This window comes from Tamandua tetradactyla, chromosome 7 (genome assembly GCF_023851605.1).
Source record: "Tamandua tetradactyla isolate mTamTet1 chromosome 7, mTamTet1.pri, whole genome shotgun sequence".
NCBI classification, from domain to species: domain Eukaryota; kingdom Metazoa; phylum Chordata; class Mammalia; order Pilosa; family Myrmecophagidae; genus Tamandua; species Tamandua tetradactyla.
In genome coordinates, this window is record NC_135333.1 from 28452353 (window position 1) to 28476085 (window position 23733).

General features: G+C 40.0%; 1 protein-coding gene across 17 annotated transcripts in view; it reads right to left on the reverse strand.

Annotated features, from left to right (window-relative positions):
- RBFOX2 (RNA binding fox-1 homolog 2) overlaps window positions 1–17795 on the reverse strand; it is a 393928-nt gene extending 376133 nt beyond the window's left edge. For 16 of the 17 annotated variants that reach the window (XR_013179263.1, XR_013179264.1, XR_013179261.1 and 13 more), the window contains exon 1: window positions 17535–17795. Coding sequence is in view for 9 of the 17 variants with exons in the window: in XM_077168689.1 (XP_077024804.1) it covers window positions 17535–17717 (183 nt within the window). In the remaining 8 variants the exon portion in view is untranslated. Of the gene's footprint in view, window positions 1–14279; window positions 17435–17534 lie in introns of those variants that run through there. The other variant, XR_013179267.1, reaches the window with a different exon arrangement.
- Window positions 17796–23733: the final 5938 nt, after the last annotated feature.

Consider the following 23733-nt stretch of genomic DNA (forward strand, 5'->3'; position numbering starts at 1 on the left):
TTGCTACCTATCATAATCTGCCAACCCGAACCAGGACCATTCCAGTCAATCCTAAAGAACACCTAGAACAATTTATAAGATTCCACAAGGGTTCATGCACTAGAGTAACTTTCCAAAAACCTACAACCTCCAGATGGGTCACTGGTCCAGAAAAAAGTCCTGAAACCTAGCCCAGCCTCTCCAGAACATCAGATAGTTCCATCTCCCTATTCCTTATTAGTTACAGACCCTTACAATATCAAAAACTTAGAATTGCCATAGCCCAAACAACCCCAGTGAGAGGCGTGAAAAGATCAAAGGCGATGATGGAATTATACATAGAAGATAGGACTTAACAAATGAATATGAATGCTGCGTCATTAAAGTGATCTCTCTTCTAGTCTCCAGTATTTTAGAGCAGCTAGAAGTAAAAACCTAAAATTGTGAAATTGTAACCCATGTCAAAGTTTGAAATATGTTCTATAACTAATTGTGGTGCTGTGCTTTGAAATTTATAGCTTTTTTGTATATATGTTATTGTCCACAAAAAAAGGAAAAAAAAGTCGACTGTATGATAAAAAAGTATTTAAGCCCTCTAGCCTCCTATATTCTGGAGCAGCTAGATGGAAAAATACAAAAGGATCATATCATAGCCCATGACAAACTCCGGGATCTATCCTGTAACCACTTTTAAAGAATACTTTGAAAACTACTGCTTTTTTTATTTCTTTGCTTTGTATATATGTTATACTACATAATAAAAAAGTTAGAATGGGTATACCCCAAATACCCCTACAGAGTGTGAGAAAGATCAGAGGTGATGGTGGAGTTATACAGAGAAAGGTGGGTTTATCAAATGAGTGCTGAATCATTTTAACTGATATTTCTTTTAGCCTCCAATATCTTTGAGCAGCTAGAAATAAAATTCTAATATTGAGGAATTGTAACTCATACCAAACTGAACTCTGTTCTACAACTATTTGTTGCAATGTACTTTGAAATAAATTGCTTTTAGGTATATATGTTATTTAAAGAGAAGAAGTACAACAGAGAAGATAGGATTTAACAAAAGAGTATGACTGCTGAATCAATATATTGACATATCTGTCAGTCTCCAGTATCTTGGAGGCACTAGAAGGAAAAACCTGAAATTTTGGAACTGTAACCCATACCAAACTGTGAAATCTGTTTCATAACTACTTGTTAAAATGTACATTGAAATTTATTGCTTTTTTGTATATATTTCACAATAAAAAAAGTTCAAAGTTCACTATAACAGAAATAATAACAATGGGAAAGCTTGAAATATTGACAGAATTACCAAAATGAGACACAAAGTGAGCCTTGCTGTTGGAAAAATGGAGTCAATAGACATGTTTAATGTACGATTGCCACAAACTTTCAATTTACAAAGAATGCAACAACTGGGAAGTACAATAAAGCAAACAGCAATAAAATGGAAAAAAAAAAGTCAGTAATAGAGGGGTATAGAGGAAAAACTAATTTTGCACGCTATGGCCTATAATGAGCAGGAACACAGGAATAGTACAACAGCAGTGCCAGGGTAAACAATTGGAGGGCAGGGACAAGAGATTAAGGGAGGTTTTGATTTGATATTTCTTGAGGCTGTGGTTATTGTTCCTTTGAACCAATGAAAATTGTCCAAAATTTTGAGTGCTGCTGATTATACAACCCAATGAGGACACTGTAAGACACAGTTTGTTTATTTTGGACATTATCCATGATGTCAATTGTTCTAGTCTGCTAGCTGCCGGAATGCAATAAACCAGAAACAGAACAGCTTTAAAAAGGGGAGTTTAATAAGTTGCTAGTTTACAGTTCTAAGGCCGTGAAAATGTCCCAATTAAAACAAGTCTATAGAAATGTCCAATCTAAGGCATCCAGGGAAAGATACCTTGGTTCAAGAAGGCCGATGAAGTTCAAGGTTACTCTCTCAAGTGGAAAGGTACATGGCAAACACGGTCAGGGTTTCACTCTCAGCTAGAAGGGCACACTACGAACGCGGCGTCGTCTGCTAGCTTCCTCTCCAGCTCCCCGGGAGATATTTTCTTTCTTCATCTCCAAAACTCGCTGGCTGATGGACTCTCTGCTTCATGGTGCTGTAGTGTTTTCTGCTCTCTACAAATCTCCCTCATTCTCCAAAACGCTTCCTCTTCTAAAGGATTCCAGTAAACTCATCAAGACCCACCCAAATGGGTGGAGACATGTCTCCACCTAATCCAGCTTAACTCTTGATTGAATTACACTCTTGACTGAATTACACTCCAGGGAGAAGACCTAATTATAGTTTTAAACATATAGTACTGAATAGGGATTAGAAGAAATGGCTCCCTTTACAAAATGGATTAAGATTAAAACATGGCTTTTCTAGGGTACATACATTCTTTCAAACCAGCAGACCAATGGATGAAGGAAGCCAAAGGATGCAATGACTGAGAAGCCAAAAGGACTATATATATATGATGGAATACTGTGCAGCTACAAAAAGGAACAATGTCATGAGGAGCACACAACAATCTGAATGAACCTTGGGGACGTTAGTGCAAAATCAGCCAGGAACAATACAACAAATATGCTAAGGTCTCTTTCCGAAAACACTTATAAGAAAATTGGAGCCTAGATTGTAAGATCTTATGGCAGCCATACTCTGTTTGAAATCATAAGTGTACTTCGAGATTCTGAGACACTGAACTGTATGTGTATAAGGTGGTACTTCCCTAGAACTTTGAGCACCTCTGTGACACCTAAAATTCAGAGATAGAGTTTTACAGCTCTGGAAGTCAGCACTGCTACATACAATAACAGTTAAAGTAACTGAAAAAGAGAGCAGGCTTTAATTAGAGATAAAAACAAAGCCGATCTGATTGGGAAAAACGTAAATGAGAAAATGGGGCAAAAAATGATAGTGTACGTACTACAGAGCTTCACAAACTACTGTATGAGATCAAAGGCAGAGAGGTTTATTGCATCTAGAATTTAAATTATGTGTAATATACAATCTAATCAACCTGTCCGGATAGCTCATTTAGACAACCCAAACACACAGAATCCAGAACAGGAACAAGGCCTTATAATTCTGTATAGTTTAATACAATACCGGGAAACATCTCAGACTATGGTGGGCTGATAATTAAAAAGTATTGGTAGAATTTGTAACAACCGAATAGCAAATCTTAAACTCATTAGTTAACTAGCTTTTTGATATGTGCTTTTAATTGGATCATAAATAATGGTTCATCACCTCCTTACCGAACACCCTCTTCACAAAATCAAATTATGTCTGAAAGGGTGTATACTTTAAAAGGGCTTCTTGATCTTGGATATTTGAAAGTTAAAAGTCAAATTTGGTAACCAAAGGACTGCTTTAAGGGTCTTTCCCATCTTCCCAACGTTTTCTCAAAACATCAATACCTAGTTCGCCAAGTACAGTGCCTGGTGTATAGTAGGACTAAGTAAAAGAATGGGTTTTTAAAAGTAACTCCCATAAAGTGAGTAGTCAAAAATACTGTGTAGCAAGCTACTATATATTGCTAGGTTTGTTCTTTTAACAGCTGGAATTTATTAAGATGCGTTATTTTGATTCTAATCACTGCCTAAAACACTTTGGGTGGTATTGTTGGAGTGGTGGCTTTTCCTCCAAGTGAATAAATGAAATTTGACATGCATCTTTTCATCCAAAGTTTTGTACATCATGTTGTTTTTTAATGGAAAAATGTTAATATGGCTCTTTTGTATTACTAAAAAATAGCTTTGAGATTAAGGAAAATAAATAACTCTTGTACAGTTCAGTATCGTCTAAATCTGTATTGGTAGTATGTAAATGGCGTTTGCTGTGGTTACAAAATACTTCTTCGGGATTCTACTAATATTTTTTTTTCCCCTCTAATAACCATTTGATTGAATTCTGTTGCTTGGTAAAATAAAGTTTTACCAGTTGAAATAAAAAAAATAAATAAAAAATAAAAAAAAATAAAAAGTATTGGTAGAGTCCCTTATGGGACTGGAGAAAAAATATGGAACTATTAAATTTTCCCATCTAAGAAACCCCTGATACTTTCTCAAACATTAGGATTCTCAAGGAAATAGGCCAAGCCCATGATTTTGAGGCTTACCCTTCTGAAACTTATTTCTATAGCACAGAAGCTAAGACTACCTATAATTATGCCTAAGAGTTACTTCCAGGAAACCTCTTTGGTTGCTCAGATGTGGCCTCTCTCTCTCTCTAAGCCCAACTCTGCAAGAAAAAATACTACCCTCCCTGCTACATGGGACATGACATTCAGGGAGAAAGTCTCCCTGGAACATGGGACATGACTTCCAGGGTTGAACCTGGCCCTGGAACGAAGGGATCAACAATATCCTCCAGACTAAAAGGGGTGGGTAGGAGGTGGGGGAATATAACAAAATAAGGTATCAGTGGCTAAGAGAGTTCAAATGGAGTCCAGAGGCTATTGCGAAAGCAACTCTTATGCAAGCTTCAGCTAGATATTGTCGATTGCCATGGTTTGCCATACCCCAACAAACATCATTCCTATTAACCCTAAAGAACACCTAAGCTCTAATTGAGACTACAAAAGCTTCAGGCACTAAATTTACTTTTCAGAAATTTGTAGACTCTACAGGGTTCCTAGGCCAGATAAGTCCTGAAACTCAGAAGGGCTAGCCTCTCCAAGAATATCAACTAATTCCATCCCCCTATCCTACATCGCTGACACCCCTTTTCAACAAGAAAAAGTTAGAACGGGCTTAGCCCACAGACCCCTATAGATTGTGAATAGGATCAAAGGAAGAGGAGGAGTTATAACAGATAAGATAGGATTTAACAAACAAGTATGGCTACTAAATTATTACAATGATACTTCTTTTAGCTTCCAGTGTTTTGGAGCATCTAGAAGGAAAAACCTGAAAATGTAAAATGGTAACCCATATCAAACTTTGAAATCTGTTCTGCAATTACTTGTTAAAATTTACTTTGAAAAGTATTGTGCTTTTTTTTGGTATATATGTTATATTTCACAATTAAAAACATTTAAAAAATCACTCTGTGGTTAAATTCTTACATGCAATGATTCAAGTATCATTACTAACTCAATGACAAACAGGATACCTAATCCAAAATGTACCCTACTAGTGAAAAAAAGAAAGAACCAGGGGGACGATGGTGGCACATTGGCAGTGTTCGCGTCTGCCATGCCAGAGGCCCGGGTTCAATTCCCAGTGCCTGCCAGTGTGAAAAAAAAAAAAAGAAAGAATGAGCCAGGAGCAGCTGACTGGGGCAAGTGGAGAGCTAAGGATGCCTGTCTTTTATTCAAACATCTTTAAAACATATCACCAGTCAGAGATTTGTAGGGTATTCAGGTGAAAGATAAAAATCAGTCTATCAAACATTTACCCAACTGAAGCAGAGAGCTGGTCCAGATAATTTCTACATGTCTTTAGCTCTGATGATTTACTACCCACCATTATCAATCTCCTATTATTTCATTAAAAATAAAGTTAAAGGGGAAACTTTGAGGCAAAAGTTAAGCAAACAACAACCAAAAGGGGGAAAAAAAAAAAACACCATACACACAGCAATCATCATCCCACTTAACTCTTCTAAATACAAACTACAGGAAAGTGAGATAAACATATGACTCTCCTATACAATGCTTGGTGCATGCAAGTACATGATACAATTTAGCAAAACCCCAATTCAAAACACTGGCTAGAGCTAAATTATTGAACAAAGAATCTAAGGTTCAGTGTTGACTTCAAATTCTATGAATCATTGTCTGGGAATGCGTAAAGTTTTTCAATATTAAATATACAGCATGCAAAGACAAAGAAATACATATTCACTCCACTCCCCATCAATCATACCCTTTTAGTTTGAGGAGCCATGAGGCACAAAGAAAAAGCACTGGATACAAAGTCACAAGATCTGGGTATAAGCATCAGGTTTGCCATTTCCTAGTCATAAGGCTCAGAGATGTTTATTTTCACTCTCTGAAAAATGGAAAGAAAAGTCACCTGTCTTTCAGGATTGTTGTAGGGAATAAATAAGAACATAAGTGACTTGAATTGTACATTTAAAAATGGTTAAAATGGCAAATTTTATGTTATAAATATATATGTATATAAATTACCACAATAAAAAATTTTTGATTAAAAAATAACGTGAGTACATTTTACATACTGTAAAACATAATATAAATTTAATTATTGTGTTTATGTGCAATTTTAGTCACCATGCTTGAAAACTGGGGGTGGGGATGTATAGAAAAAGTAACAAAATTTATTAAGAAGATTTTTTTTTAATCGGTTCTATAAAGGTTAATTTTTCAACAAACATTTACTGAGTTCTTATTATCATATTTCCCTGGCACTGAGGGAGGAGACAAAGATAGAAAAATGAAGAGACCATTCTTGTCTTTAAGGAATTCAAACATTCCTTAAAGAAACAAGATAATAGATTCAGGTAACAATAAATAGCTATTACGTTATGCCTGAAACATACTACGTGTCAGGCCCCAACTAACCTATTACAAACAACATCTCAATTAATCCCTACATTAACGCTGTAACAAATTTTTACAAAGGGAGAAGCTAAGGCTTTGAAAGGTTAAGTAAATTAACCAAGACCTCCGAGTTGTAAAGTGGAAAAGCTAGGACTTCAAGTTAGGTCTGTCTGTCTGCAAGCATATTTTATTTTTTGTAATCTTGGAGTGGGAAAAGGTTTCCTAAACATGACACAAAAAGCAAAGACCATTAATGAAAGTGCAAATAGATCCTATTACATTAAAAGATTAACCTTTGATATAATAAATGAAATAAGCAAGGTGCAAAAGAATGCAAAGCATATGCTAGCATTTGTATAAAAAGAAAGGGGGAGAAATAACCCAAGAAACTATTAACTATGGTTACTTGCTCAGTGACGGGAGTACTGGGCAGATGGGGAATAAGGATGAGAGGGAAAAGTTTCACATTCACTAAATTCTAAATTAGAAATTTAGAAATTAGAAATTGAGAATTAGGAATGAACTTAGATGTAGGAAACATACCGGTTTGGTAAATTAAGTCTGGAAAAGTAAAATACAATATTTAAGGGAAAAAATAATTTCATTTTTAATTCTAATTTCCAAATTTATTCAACATGGGGGTGGGAGCAAAATGATAACTGTTATCATTTCCCAAAGATAAATGGAAAACAGTTTGGGAGGCCCCAATTTAGACAATTTCCTTCGCTTAAAACAGGATACTTCACCAGACAAATTTCTGAGGTTTCTTCAAGCTCTAGGATACTATTAAACCAAATAAATATTACTTGCCTAAAACTAACATTGTGGAAAATAACTCATAGTGAAGCTAAAATTCAAAAAGGGTAAATAATCCCTACACCAAGCTCCAGGAAATCAAATATAGGGGATTCTTGAAAGAGAGAGTTCAAGACTGAAAAGCAAAGCTACAGGATAACACTTGTTCCAAACTGCTGCTAGGAAAAGAAATGCAAAGAAAGCTTACAGGAAAACTGCATGCACACATATACATGGCTATCTGCCACTCATGGCATTCTTATACAGGCTGACAAAAATCACTAGTGTTCCTTGATAAGCACAATTCTGAAAGGCTGTTGTATGATCTTATGTGTACATGCTTTAATGCTCAAGTCTGAAGACAGGTCAAGCCAACATTAACCAACTGATCTCCAACATTATAAACACAGTCAGCTCAAAAGAATGTTACAGCAAAAAGACCTATTCAACATCACAAGCAGCACAACTCCCTCTCATAAAACAAAATAGGAGGACAAAAGATGTGTCTATAATGCATAATAAGCAGCACCTATGGATGGGGAAAAGCGGTAGCCAACAGAAATTTTAACTTCCAAACCCAGATACAAACTTTTTTAATATGAACAGCATTACCTCAGTCTTGGATGATATCAAAATTAGTCAAATCAGCTTATTAAGAGAATCATGAGTCAGAACATGGCTTCAAGAATGAATACAAAATATGCAGTAAATTCATAATCAAGTACAATATACACAGATATACAATGAACTACGTAAACAACAGCTGTATAGCCTTACTCCCCATTCTTTAAACAGGCCTGTCTCTCAGCCTTGCTCAAAAAAGTTCATCCTAACACCAAGATGATACTTTCGAAACAAGAACTACCAACTCCCTCTAAGCATTGCCAAAGCTCCCACTGTGAGAGGCAGCTATTGTGGAAATTTCCTGAAGTTCCAACAAAGTCCTCAATCCCACTGTGTCAGCCATTGACAGTGATTGTGCTCCTGGAAGCTTGTATGAGATACAAACCAATGAGTTAAGTACACTCCGTGGGTACTTGGAGCCACCACAGAACATTTTCCAACTGTGCCAGTTCTTGAAACCACACAATCTACCATCCCCTCGCCGACAAACCAAGAAACAGCAGGTGAAAGCTGTAGTAGCTACATATTCAGACTGATTAGGGAACAAGCCAGCCTTCTTAAGGCTTAAGGGACCTCATTTCTGCAAGGGAGAGTGGAGTTTTAATAAAACTAAACGAAGATCTACAATTTCTGCTTTCTACCCAAAATTAACACCCACTGTCCCAAGAATTTTTGCGGCGTGCTGAGCTGCAGAGAAAAAAAAAAAGGAAAAAGAAAATTTAAGGCTGTAAATGTGACTGTATAAAAATTCCCAAGAGAGCTCCGTGCCACAAGGGCTAACTATGCAGCTGCTTTTCTACTTGCCTAATAATCCAAGATAAACAGAGCAGGCTCATCAAGCCTCACTAACTTCCAGGAAAATGGAACCTTCTTATCTCAGGACAAGTCACATGCCCCTGAAATTAATCCGCAATTGAAATCCATATAGGTCTGCTCCAGAAATCATTCTGGCTGGCAGTAATTAATGCCCCCTCCTCAAAGGCTTCCAATTTACAGAGGCAAAAGCCAAGCAAAATAAAGCAAGTGGAAGAACTTCCAATGAGCCTCAGTTTCAACAGTGTTCCAACCCAAGCAGTATTCAGACCCCACTGTGCCCGGGGTCCCTGTTCTGAGTTCCTCTAGTTCTACTAGCATAGCTTCTACCCCCACTCAGCCCCACCCCCACAATAAGTCATGCTTTGCTTCTGCAATTTCCATTTAGGATTCGACAAAAATCAATGCAGCCAGAAAGAAAAACAAACAGTATGCCTCCTCAAAAACCACATGACTGGTTGGAATAAAATATCTAATACCCAGTACAAAAACTCTTTTCCTCAGCAAAGGAAAAACGAAGGAACAAGCCTCAAAATGGGAAAACTCCCACATACCAGGGTGTTATCTGAGGATTTAGGCTCCTAAAAGGAAAACAAATATTATGGCTGAACACACCCATGTGAAAGCCTAAACCTCAAAAGCTCAATTTTCACCCTTGGGAAAATGAGTTTTTTAAACCAGTTACCCAACCATTATCATTTGGCAATCCAAGAATGTCATCTACTTCATAAGCTGTATTTATCATGTATCCATGCTTTGAATCCTCAGCTGAAATTTCTAGATGCCATGTATGTGCAGGTCACATTAGAAGGAAGTGCTATTACTGGCTACGACTCCCTCTCTCTCCCTCTCTCTCCCTCCCTCTCCCTCCCTCTCCCTCCCTCTCCCTCCTTCTCTCTCTTTCTCTTTCCCTCTCTCTCTCTCTCATTCCTTTTATAACCTGCTTTATTCAGTCATAATCCAGAAAGTCAGATGGCACTAGAAAGTATATCCATTCGCCTTTAAAGAGGCCCTACTAAATCAGCAAGGGAAACCTCAAGGTTGGAGGAACAGGCAACAACTGTATAGGAAGAGAAGCAGAAAGTGAAGGGCAAAGGAGAACAAGAGCAAGAGAGATGATTCTTATTAAATACTTCTATGAAACTATCTCCAAAGCTGAGATTTAAAAGCACTGTATCAAAAAATAAAATAAATAAAATTTTAAAATAAACAAAAGAACTATATCAAGCTACCTCATTTTCAAACATGCAAAGTTGATCTGAAAAACATATTCTGTGAGGTATCTCAGCTTGGTATTTTTCCTAGATGCATAAAAACAAACTATAATATCAAATAAAATTGAGAAGGGAAAGATTAAGTTCCACAGTTTGATCAAATGGTTCCCAGTCCCAAATGGTGGCATAATATTCGAACTGCAACACTCCAAAATCCCTCACCCTAAAAGGTAGATCAACAGTCTGCTCCACTGAACTGGAACAGGTTAGCTCTAATTGCCCCCTCATTTCTGCTGTTCCTCTTTTTCCTTAACCAAACTATCACAAAGGAGCTTTATACCCATATACATGCGTACTCAATTAATATCTGAGCACAGGAAACTAAATATCAGGTTGCTGTGCCCACCCAACACATCTGGCTGATAAATTTCACCCCAGCTTGTTTTCAGAGACCCCTCTCTCACCCTTAACCCTAATCTCAATGGAAAGATCAGGTAACATTCAAATATCACACAACACCCAGTCTTCATATGAACTGTAAAGCAGACCAAGGGCCAGACCCCACAGGGAAAATCTGGAGAAACAATTAAAGACATCTGCAGGCCCCAACTGAGGAGCATGAAGACAAAGTTCTATTTAACAAGAATGACATTTTCTTGATTACTCTGGGCCAGGCACAGTGCTAAATCCTAAGGATCTCTAGGGACCCCCTGAGGATCTCAGTCTGGATGGGGTGGATGGGGCAGACAATTAAATAAATGTTAATCTAAAAAGTCCTGAGCTATGGATATGATGTTCTGGAAAACTAGGAGTGTGGGAAGGATGGGGCAAGAGTTGGGTGGGGTGAGGAGGGTAACAGACACAGAAGACATGCAGGATCAAACAATATCAGAACTGATGCTTAAAGACTGAGCCTTAGAAAGGAAGGACAGGAAGAGAAGGAGAGAGGAGGCAGAAATCTCATGTAAAAGGAACAGAAACAAAAGCACAGAAGTATGAATTAACCTGGCGGGCAAAGTATGTTCAGAAACCCACAAGTCCGGCCTAGAAGACCTGGTAGGCCAATGGAGAGAATTGATCCTGAGGTCAAAGGCAAGTTATCAAATGATTTTGAGGAAAGAGTACCATAGATTCGCTCTTTTATAAGGATAACACTATTTGTAGTCTGGAGGGTGGGTTTGAAGACTAATAAGAGACTACAAAAGACAATCAAAGGAATCCAAGATCAATTTCCATAACCAAACCGAGAACAGAAAGTGCCGTCTATTTCACGTAACATATTTACCAACAATCTTTATAAAATCTGAAATACAAACTAAGTTTTCACTGCTTCTGCATGTATTAATAAAATAGCCAGTGCATAGGTTCTATGAAATGTCCAGATTCCCAGTTCAGGTAATGTGATTCTTTAGCAGTCCTTTTAGCCTTAGCAAAGAATTAAACTAAATAAGTATCTCCTCAGCCTCTAACAAGAGGGGCCACAGTGACTAAGAACGCAGAGCTCATTCCCCTCCTCCACCTTGGATGAAGACCAAATTAGGTTTCCCAGTATGACACACTACTGATCTTCAGTAGTTTCCAACTTTGGCAGTTAATCAATCGGGAGCATATTAACTGCTGATCAAGCAGTGAACTTATGGAGTGCTATTTAGCAAGATATCAGAAAGGCAAGAAATTAGCATTTATTGCTGGGTTCCATGAGGGGCACTTTAATAATCTCAGCTGCTCATGATAGCTGCTTATAAACATTATGTATTAACTCTCCCAGATTACAGATGTGTAAACAGGGGTTCAGAGATGTTCAAGATACCTGAATATTTTGCCAGATGTCATTCAGGTATTTAGCAGAAGAAGCAGGATTCAAACTCAAATATTAGGAACTCTAAAGTGGTTCTTTCACTACCCCATACTTTAAGTATGTACATATAACAAATATTATATATTAAGCTTAGTAATAACAATTTAACAATAATATCTCCCCTTCAAGCACCCCTTGCTACTGGAAAATTTGAGAGGTGATCCATATCTTAGTCTAGGATTAAGAGATCAGTGGAATCAATCTGAGTGATCACTACTGGAATCTCCAAGTGCTACTAAAAAAGGTCATCCCTGGGCATTAGTGACCAAAACACGTTCAGACCCAAATAATCAAAGCAACTTGGCTTTCCCCTGAGAGTCGCAAAGACAATGTCTGAAAAAGACTCACAGCTAATTGCCATGAATAATCAGCTCTCTCAAGTAACTGATTTCCCAAACTGCCCTACCTACCCAAATTACAGAAACATGTTCAGGATTCTCATGGCAGTTCTGATCCGATTTGTCTCAATCCCGGCTCAAGCAGCTTTGCACTACCCTCCTAACTAGATCAGGACCAGCCAATGGGTTTATTCAAGCTGATCTCTGTGTGGATTAGATAATGAAACCTTAGTCATGTAAGCTGCCTGCTTCTAATGGGCTGCAGGGGAGAAGAATAAGAAATTCAATACTCCTAGGGGCCACCTAAAACATCAAATGTTTTCGCCATCCCTCACTCCATCTGTTTGCTCATGCTCCAATTACTATCATTTCCTTTCCATCATCTCTGTCTTTGAAGGATGTGCACATTTGTCCAGAATAAAGATGCTCACCATGCTTTACCAATGGCCATCAACAAAAATAACAAACAAATCCACTCACTAAAATAACTGTCTTTATTGTTTCTAGAAATTAATGACTGGCATCAAATTGAAGACCTGAGATATGTCAAACTAGAGATTCACTAACAACATTCCTGCTTACACTAAGTAGTATGGCGCATTTCTTTCTACACACACCTGTAATCTTGTTTACTTTATAACAAAACGAAAGTGAGATCTCTATTTAGCTTCTGTATTGTTCAAATGTCAGTGTAAGGGAGGAAATTGACAAGGTGGCTAGGGGATAGGGGAGGGAATTGGGAGATAAATTCAACTCAAGCTAATTTCTTGAATCACACAAAAGAATAATTCTACTTTGAATTCAGATTTGCCTTTCTCCTTCTCAAAGATATTCCCAGTTTTACATTCACAGATTTCCTTGTGAGACTTGAAAAAATGAATAATTTTTATGTGCCATACCTTATATTCTCCATCTACAATATTTACCACTCTTCAATGTACCTACCCCATGGGCAGAATGAAGAGTTCAATAACTTTAGCAAAATGTTCTTCATGAAATTTCTTGGAAGGAAAGCTCATTATTTTTACAACTCTATTCAAATGGTAGCACCATGTTCAGTTCAGCACCAAACACCAAATGAGAGTCTAAAGAGACATCCACCGAACCCCCTAAGTGGGATGATAAAATAGTTCAAGAAAAAGAGCATCCACATAGCAACCACAAGCTACCTGGAATTCCTTACCTGAAACTAGGTGGAAAGTCTCCCTACTACTAGAATCAACCACTAAAGTGAACAACTGCTGAACTCACCTGGCTAAACTGGATTGATGACTGTATGGTCAGAAGCAGGTACTTGTTCATAAAACAATCACATACCAATGTTTCATTGCCATAAAGAATTTTGCTAAAAGATGTAATAATTACGGTGTACCTTGGTTTATACAAAGTTTCTAGAAAGTTTCACAAAATTAAAATTTTTGTTAATCAAATTATTTATACTCACTAGAAAAGCTGACCAAAAGATTTTATTCCCCTGTATGTTTTATAAACCCCAAGTTTCTTACACATCAGACTGGCTTAAAGTGAATTAAACTTCTAATATCTATGCATTGTACTCATTTAGCTTTCTATCAGGTTAGAATTTATTTCCAAGTACCCCCTTTAACAACTAACTACATTTTCTCAAACCATATTTCAATTTTTCAAATTGAATTTGTCTCTTTTCTTCTACTCTATGACTCAGGTTTCTTTATTTTCATGCTATTTCCAGGGCTGGGTTTACTGTCTCTTTCACTCACATAAAACTTTTCTACACTGCCCTTGGAAGTACTTATTCTTCTTTTCTCCCCTAGGATTCCTCCCGAATTTAGGGATTATAATACAAACACTAATGACTCTCTGGAGTCATCTGTGCATTACTTTGGGAAGTAATGATTTACTCCAAAAATTCAGTGGCCATAACTCAACAGTACATCTTTGGAATCTAAAGCTTAGACTTGTACCTCTAAAATTAGCCTTGGGATACTAACCCCAATAAAAGACTTTATTCTGTAAAAAGAGGTTTCCTCTGACTCTCAAATGGATTAGGGAATTTCATGATGGTACCCTCACCCCTGTATTTCATGATTTCTCTATCCCTTAGCTATTTGTAAGAGGCAAATTTCAACTTCAATTTTAACAGGCATTGACCACTTACCATGTACCCCAAACTGTTAGGTATTATGAAGGACAAACACAGAGAAAATATGGTTCCTGTCTTCTAGGAGCTTACAATCTTACTAGGGAAACAAGAATAATCAAACAATTAAAAAACAATACAAGATGATACATAATTACGCATCAATATAACAGAAGCTCAACGGTCAGGGAAGGAGTTCAGACCTCAGAAAAACTCCATTTGTGTTACAATATAAGAAAAGAGCACATGCTTTAAGACAAACCCTTAAACCCAAAAGTCTGGCTACATTAATGTTTTCAAAGGGTATATTTACATAGGGCCTATAAGTATCTCTACACTACTCTGATATCATTTCCTAAAACTATCCTCTCCCCTTGGTTATTCTGCTCCAGCTACACTGGATTCTTGTTCTGTTCTCAAACACATCAAGCGTACTTCTTTCTCAAAGCCTCAGCACCGAGGGTTCCTCTACCTGAATTCTCTTCCCTTATAAATCTGGCCGGCCCATTACCTCACTTCATTCAAACATCACCTATTGGAGAGACCTTTCTTGACCATCTCTCCCTCATTCTCTATCCCTTTACCTGCTTTATTTTTCTTTTTAGGATTTACTACCACCTAACTAATAAAAGTTGTTGATTTATTTATTATCTATCTCCTCCCATTAGAATATTAGTTCCATGAGAGCAGGGTCTTTGATTCGTTCACTTCCATGTCTCCTAGGTATAAAACCAGAACCTGGCACACAGCAGCTGTTCAATAACATTAGTTGACTGAATAAATGAATAATAATTATCCCTTCACTATTATCAGAATGGTATCAGAAAATCCTAGAAGTGTAGTACTAGGCTTAAACATCATCTTTTCATAAATATTATTTCTTCTTTATTATATCTCAGTTTCAAACTTCTCACCAAAGCTTTCTTGACCATGTCTTTCTCCTGGACCCAGTGGACACCATAAATCCTCTGTACCCTTTGGCTCTAAATTATGCAATATCATGTGATATAGCTATCCTGTGATATCTCTACTCCTGCTCCTCTGGAACATTAAAAAGAAAACCATATATACCATTTTTTTAACGTTCACCCATTTAGTCTCGCAATCTAGACAGAAAACTTGACATATTTTTTGGAAAGTAATTTAGAAATCATTCTGTACAAACACTTTATTTTACAAGGAAAAAAGAAGTCCCCAACAAAGAGATCTTTACAAAACCATGCTAGTTGAAGGTAAGGTGCTACATCAACGATGATTTGAAAATCTGTGTGACACATTGCAATGGGACTGCATATTGAGAATGTGCGAAGTGAAAAATAAAGAACAGCCACAAATACCAGAGAGAAAAAAAGGATCTCTGTGGAATAGTTCTAAGTTGCCCATTTGTGCCCAAAGGACTTAATCCACTCCTTCCCCTGTATACCCCTAAAGGTCCTACAATACTCCATTTCTCAATACTATTGTCCTTAGCCACTTTGAAAGCAGCCGGCCAATAATAAGCTCTGGGAGGAAAGGGGAGGAAGGAGATTCCCCCTATTAACTATGATTGATAGAAACAATAAAAGAATACATACATTCATGAATGGACACATCAAGCAAAACATGCTCACCAGGACCCACATCCAGTGTCCCCCAACTTACCATCCAATGTTAATCCACCTCACCTTAAGTCTCCCCATATTCCTCTCTATTATTTTCCATGGTCCTGAGCTTTTACTTCTCACAATCCCTTTGCCTGACAAAATTCTAATGGGCAACAAAAGCAGGCACACAAAACAAACGAATTCAAAAATAAACACCAAGAGAGTCACTATATCCAAACCAAAAGAAGTAAAAATACTTCTGCAAAGAAGAAGCCTCTGCAAAGAAGACCAAGAAGCATACAGCAACCATGCCAGGCCTAAGTACAGCTCCTTCACCAACACAGGAAGTCAGGCAGAGCCTTGAAAAGCAGGGAGGAAAACACAGGAAGTCTTTTAGCATTGCACAGATTTCCAAGAGTAGTTAAATGAAGAGACACAGGAATAGGAATAAGAATACCAGGGTAAAGTAATATTCTAGCTTTACCATCAGCTAACTGATACCTTTAGGTAAGTTGCTAGTTGTCTCTCTGGACTTACGATTTCCCATCTATAAAATGAGGTGGTCAAAATATTTTGGGACTTGAATCTTCATAAACAATTTTAAAAAGATGAAAACTATTGACGCTCTCCCCCCCAAAAAAGTATACGTACACTATTTTGCAAAGGATTCTTCAATCTATCCAGGGTAAGAACCCCTGGAAAAGATGATGGTTCTGGTTCCTTCTAATCGCTAACATTCTATGATTCTAAGAGAATTAGGCAGTTCTCTAAACAATCGTTGGTACCTGAGCCCCATCATTTCAAAGCAAGTATTTTCTGAATGGAGACCAAATACTAAGACCTACAAAGACACTGACATCGTCACTCCATTTCCCATTTCTAAATCAACTAGCTTATCCTCGAGTCCACAACTCAGAATCCAGCCTTCTAACAGTCCTATAAATTTTCTTTTATATCCTCAGGGTACTAAAGACCTTTCACGTGTCCTGGCTATGTAGGATGCAATTGGCAAAGCACAGCAGAAGCATTTCTTGTGTCTCTCTTCAGGTTCATTAACATGCTCCACGAAGTTAACGAGGCTTAGTATCACAGTGTCCCCACAACACTACCAAACTCCTTGCACTTCACACTCGCTGAGTAACTGATTTAACCCACAATCTAAGCCACATCCCCTTTCGGCTCTCTCTAGGAGTTTTCTCGCCTTTCACTCACCTCCTTCAAAAGCCTCTCCCCAGCCTCATCCCAGTATGTGTCAAGGGCTGCCAAAAACGTACTCCTCCTTTTCGGGAGGTTTTCCACCCCTGCCCCCTCGTCCTCGATTCAGCCCAGCGGCTCTCCTCTAGGCAAAAGACCCAGGCTTTCCGGCTTTCACTCCACCCTAGCAAACTATGAAAAATGGAATCCATCTCAACCATGTTCTGGATTTCCCCAAAAAACCTATTCCCTCGTCAGTCTCCTCGTCCCCTCAGGAATAAGGACTCTCCAGGGCACACCAGGATCCTACTGCACCCTTCGCCTCCAAGCCAGAGCTCGCCCCACCTTCCAAACAGGCCTCGACCGGCCCCCCTCCCACCTCCAGCTCAAGACCCCCGAAAGCCCTCCTCCTCTCCAAGCCCCGGGAGCCTGGAGCCACCCCTCAGGTCCCACTCCGCACACCCACGATAACGGGGTGCCCGTCCCGCGCGGTCACCTGCATCCCGCCGCCGTCGGCAGCCGCCTCCTCTGTGCGCGGCCGCTTGCTCAGGCCAGGCTCGGCTCCGTCTCCTCCCCCTCCGGTCACCGGCAGCTCCAGCTCCGACTCCCGCTTCATCCCCCGGGCAGCGGCACCCGGCCCGAGCTGAGGCGGCTGCTGCGGCTGGGCGCCTTCCGCCATCCGCCCGCGCCCCCCTCGCCTCCGGGAGCCGGGCGACCCGCGACAGGCCACCTCCCCCTGGGCCTCGGCCCCGACTGTCGCGACAGGCGGGCGCGCGCCTGCCCCCGCCCCCCTCGCGTGCGTGCGTGCGTGCGCGCGGGCAGGCCGGCGCCCCTCTGCGGCTCGCGGTCGCGGCTTCCCGCTCGCAGGCTCCGCGGCTCGCTGCCCCGCGCCCTGCTCCGGGCCGCTCGCGGCTCGCCGCGGGCACTCGCTCGCCGCCCACCAACACGCTCGCAACACCGCTCCTGGCCCGCCGCGCCGCCCCGCCTCTCACACTCACGAAGCTTGCCCACCGGCCCGCACCCGCTCACTCACACTCTCCCTCGCACGCCTCGCGGAGGGAGGAAGGGGGCGGTCCGGCTCGCCGAGGCGTGGGGAGGGGTGTTTATTTGGGGGGAGGAGGGGCTCGAGCTGACTGGCCGGGATGCTCCGACCCGCCACTGTGGCAGCTCCGGGAAGGCGGGGAGAGAGAAAGAAGGAGGGAGGGACCTGGATGTAGGACTCCAGCCCGCGCGGGAGGCTATGGCTGGGGCGGCGGCGGCGGCGGCGGCGGCGGCGGCCCAGTCCACGAGGGGGCGGGACCAGTGCTTCTCGGCAATCTCCGTCGCCCTCGCCCCGGCCGCCCGAGGAAAACCGGAAATAGCTCGGGGAAATTCGGGAATCTCCGGTACGGGTGAGGAACGATCTTGGAGGTACAGGGAGGCTGGAGTCGTATCTGCGCGAAGGGGCCAGAGTCTTCCCTTTAGGGGCGGGGCCTCAGCTTAAGGCAGGTGGGGCTTGAGAGACCCGTAGGCCGGCTAGCGCTGCTCTCTAGTAGGACTAGTGCAGAGATTCGTGACCTCAGTTCTCCGGTTTCGCCACACTGGTTCCCTAGGAAAGAAGGGCGTTCTGTGGGAGAAGGCTCTTAGCCTGCTGCCTCTCCCTTAGAAGAATGAGACTCTCCGGTTGGAAGGTCAAGGAATAAGACCATCACTACATGGCTCTCCCCAGTTCTGAGAGCATTTACTCTAATAACAAATTTCATATTCCGGATAATCATAAAAATACCTGTTGTTTCTAAGAGCATAACAGTTTGCACAATGCGTTCATAGACCCGATATAGTGATTACAGGCAGAGTAGTTGTCACGATCACAGTTTCGTTGATGACGCATCTGAAGGTTGGTTAAGTCCTGCAGCTAAAAAGCGGCAGATCCTAAGACACCAGGTCATATTCTTTCGCTATACCTGGCTGCCTGCACTTTATTGCTTATCAACTTTACGCAATTAGAGGTATCTGTACAATAGCATCTCTCTTCTACCAGACTGTAAAGACCAGGACAGCATCTATTTTTCCAGGGTTGCCTATTGTGTCCTCTACTTTACAGGTTTACAATGAACCTAACTTAAACAAGTTATTTCACCTCTTTGGACCCCAGCTGCATGATTTGGCCTTCCTCCCCACCCTCCCCACTCACCCAGCCCCAGGACATTTGTCAATGTCTGGAGACATTTTTGGTTGTTAAATTGGGTGCTGCTGGCATCTAATAGGTAGAAGTCAAGTATGTTGCTTGACATCATCAAGACAGTACCCACAACAAAGGCTTATCCGTCCCAAAATTATCCAGCCAAGGTTGAGAAACTCTGGGTTTCCAGATGGGTCATTTCCAGATGGGTCTATAATTTGGCCTTTGGACTTGGGTTTAAACCTGGCTAATTGTGGAATCGTAGAGGGCTGGTAAAGTTTCCTGTTTTGGAGTCACACCAACCCAGGTTTGAACTGGGCCTTAGGACCCAGTGCCCATGTATTTTTGCAACTAAAAAGTTCTATGTAGGAGGAATTAAGGCCTCCAATGTGGGAGGAAGGAATGGAGGACTTGTCTTGAACCTGTGTTGTCACAGTAAACACATTGTTTTACTAAGGTTGTGTGTTATGGATCGATAACAACAGCCAAGATTTAGTTCTGCTGCTTAAAAACAAGGAAGCCTGGTGAAAATGACTTAACCTCTCAGTTTCATTTGAAAATTAAGATAATGATAGTATCTCCCTCAAAGAATTATTGTGAGGATTAAATGAGATATCACATATTAAGAACTTCAAACAGACGTGATCTATAGTGAACATTCATTAAATATTAACTATTATTATTCCCATTATTATTTTATTCACACTTTAAATGACAGTGAAAAAAATGCCCATTGTGAAAATCAAAGACTATGACCATCACTGTTTTTGTTTTGTTTTAATTATATGAGGGGGCTTGGGTGGGGCCACTAGAGATTGGGGTGGGGTGAACAAAGCTTCCCTTGGTGCAACTACTATGTTGGGCAGTTTATTTTCAATAAACTTTCAAATGCTCGTTTGTAAGATGGCAATTATAATAGTCACATTGTTGTTAAATAAAACAAGTACAAGTCTTAGCACACAGCCTACCATATAATAACTGTTTAATAGGTGGTAATTATTTATCATATTATTTATTTAGTGTTGCTAAGCTTCTGGCCAGGGGGCCAGGGGGTTAGAAATAAAAGCCCAGACATGTCTTTATATGGTCATTTGGGCCATCAAGTTGGAAGTTCAAGTGCCTAAAAATTTGTACTTGAGTTGAATTAGACATCCCCATTCTAAGTCAGGGGTCTTCTGTTGACAGTACCCTAGAGCAGATGGGCCTGATCCCATCCAACTAAGTATTATATCTTTGAAGAAAAATCAGGATGTTTCCTGGTGGTCTGTGAAACAATGATGGATTTTTTTTTTAAACCTAGAGACATCAATGGTTGGTTTTCTGAAAATTTTACTTACTGAACTGGTGCCTTAAGAATTCTTTTTCCCTTTTTCCTTGTTGCCTCAATTTTAAATTGGTTTGTGAAACTTACTGCACAAACACAGGCTTTATAATGATTATATGGATACTTTATTTAAATATGCCTACGGTTAAGCTAAGTAAGATATACATTTTTGGTGGTTCTAAGTGTATTTGTATTCTTAAATTTAAAAAAATTAACAAAAGAAAAACACTTCCAAAAAAAAAGAATTCTTCTCCCCTCCCTACCTTCTTACCAAAATACTGAAATCTAAATGATGCTAAGTCCTTCCTGAGCTGCCCAATAACCCTGCAAGAAATGAGACTTACTATCAGGACTGCCTATGACTCAAATTATTATGTTATTCAAGTAGCTCTCAAATCCCTAAGAAATAGAGCAATGCAGTATAGAAATGTTTGAATGACCAGGCAAAACAAAGGGAAAATGGAGTCTGCCCCATAAACAAACATTAAGAAAATGGAGAATAGAAGCCTACAATAGTGCAAGAGGCCATGTGTGTCCAGAGCAGCACAATGACCAATATCATTTCTTTTATGTAAATCTGAAACTACCTGTTTAAAGACAGGTGCCTATAAAATATTAAAGGGGAAGAGACAAAACATATTTCCTAGAAAGAATTTCTAGCTGCAAAAACGACTACAGTGATAACATTTATTTGAGAAATATGGGCACGTGTCTAGGATATCATGGTACCATAAAATTTATTCACAGTCTAGGGAAGGAAGAGATGAACAAATAAAAAAAAAAAAACAGTTGCAATGCATCATGGTAAGTTGCTTATCCCTCCTAGTGGTCAAGAACACGGACTCTTGTGTCAAATAGACATGGGTTAGATCTGACCTCATATACCTGAGCTCAGACAAAATCCTTAGCCTCTCTGAGGCCCAGCTTCTACATTTGTTTGACAGGCACTGATAGCAGCCAGCCCATTATCTATTCTCTTCTTAATTCCTTATTATTGAAACCCCATTTGTGTTCAGGGCAGGAGTCTGCCAGTTTACGACTATTGAATTCCCAAGCTTCCTATTAGCTAAGTGTGGCCATGTAACACAGCTCTGGCCTTGGAGGTGTAAGTAGAAGTCACTGAAGCTGGTAACTGTTCCTAATTAATAAGAAAGACCATGGGAAGAAAAGGCTCTTTGCTTTTTGCCCTTAATCCTTTGCCTCTTGCCTTTCACCCTTCCTTCTTCCTGGAACACAGACTGGAAAAACAGCAGACATCTTTTCTCCATGAGGTCAAGAGCTCGTACTAAGAATGGTATTGCAGAGCCTTCATAACAGCCTAAGTCTGCCTACGTCTAATTTATTGTTGTATGAGAAAAATAAGTTCCCATTTGATTGAGCCTCTGTAGGTAGTTTTCCACATGCAGCCAAACTCAACTTCTAACTGATAGAATCTGTAAAGCGAAGATAATAATAGTATCTCCCCCTGGAGTTCTTCTGAGCATTAAATAATGCATGTAAAACACTTAGCATGACATCTGGCCCATAGAAACACTTAATAAATGGTAACTTAGACCTTTTTGCTCCTAGTACTATTCCTGTTGTCCTTGTTTATATGATTTTTATATATGACAAAAGCTATAAGAACATATAGAAAGATGTTACTCATTCTGCCTGGGGGAGATAGAACAAATTTCACTAAGAATGTTACGTTTCACCTTAATCTTTAAGAATGAGGAGGAGATTCCTAGTGTTTTGACTTGGGTAAAACTGCCAGAATGCAATATGCCTGTGTGCTGTTTTGAAAGGATGTATGTACCCTAGAAAAGCCATGTTTTAATCCTAATCCCATTTTGTAAAGGCAGCCATTTCTTCTAATCCCTATTCAGTACTGTATGTTTGAAACTGTAATTAGATCATATCCCTGGAGATGTGACTCAATCAAGAATGGTTGTTAAACTGGATTAGGTGGAGACATGTCTCCACCCATTTGGGTGGGTCTTGATTAGTTTTTGGAAATCCTATAAAAGTGGAAACATTTTGGAGAAAGCTAGAGATTCAAAGAGATCAGAGAATGCCACAGTACCACAAAGCACAGTCCATCAGCCAGAGACCTTTGGAGATGAAGAAGGAAAACGCCTCCCAGGGAGCTTCATGAGATAGGATGCCAGGAGCGAAAGCTAGCAGATGATTCTGTGTTCACCATGTGCCCTTCCAGCTGAGAGAGAGAAGCCCTGACTGTTCACCATGTGCCTTCTCAGCTGAGAGAGAAACCCTGAACTTCATCAGCCTTCTTGAACCAAGGTATCTTTCTCTGGATGCGTTTGATTGGACATTTCTTTAGACTTGCTTTAATTGGGACATTTTCTCGGCCTTAGAACTGTAAACTTGCAACTTTTTAAATTCCCCTTTTTAAAAGCCATTCCATTTCTGGTATATTGCATTCTAGCAGCTAGCAAACTAAAACAGCCAGCTGCGTTCAAATAAACACTGAAAAGTAAGTGAGCTGCCAATCAGTCACATGAGAGCCAGATCACCTGGTCACAGGGCTGTAGTGAGGAAATACCTAATCAAAGGCCACCTCTCGTTAACTCAGTACTCTGCTTACCCATAAGATGAACTGTGGATGTAACTCTCGCAGAGAGTTAACACAAAATATGTGGCTATTAAATGTATATATTTAATGACAATCCTAAAAATATCCGAACACACAGCCCTAGACCTAACATACCCCATCCCAGGAAGAACAAATAAAGACCCAGAACAGAGTAGATAGCCTGAGAAGGCCGTTTTGCTCAACCATGCACTCCTGTAAACAGAGTCAGGTTTCAGGACCCAAGCCCTTCCCCAAAATTATTATCTCTCTAATCGAAGAAAGAAGAGTAGATATAAATAGAAGAGATCATTTCTACTCCAAAGCTTTCTTTCCCAAAAGAAGAAGGGTGGAGAATACCCTTGATAATTCATCGCCCAGAGGAAGTAGAAGCAATTCCTGCCATGTGGCTGGCTGATCTGGGAACAGATATAGAGCCTAATGAGAAACTAAGTTCAGCAAAAAATAAATGTCTAATGTTTAAGTCTCATTAGGGCTGTAAAACCAGCCGTTCCAACCCAAACCCTTCTACTGACTTTGACCTCACTCCCATACCTCCCTCTGTTTGTGGCATTATTGAACCTGGGTTTTTCCTATAGGCTAGAACCTTGCCAACCCTTTTGCCCTTCACATAATGT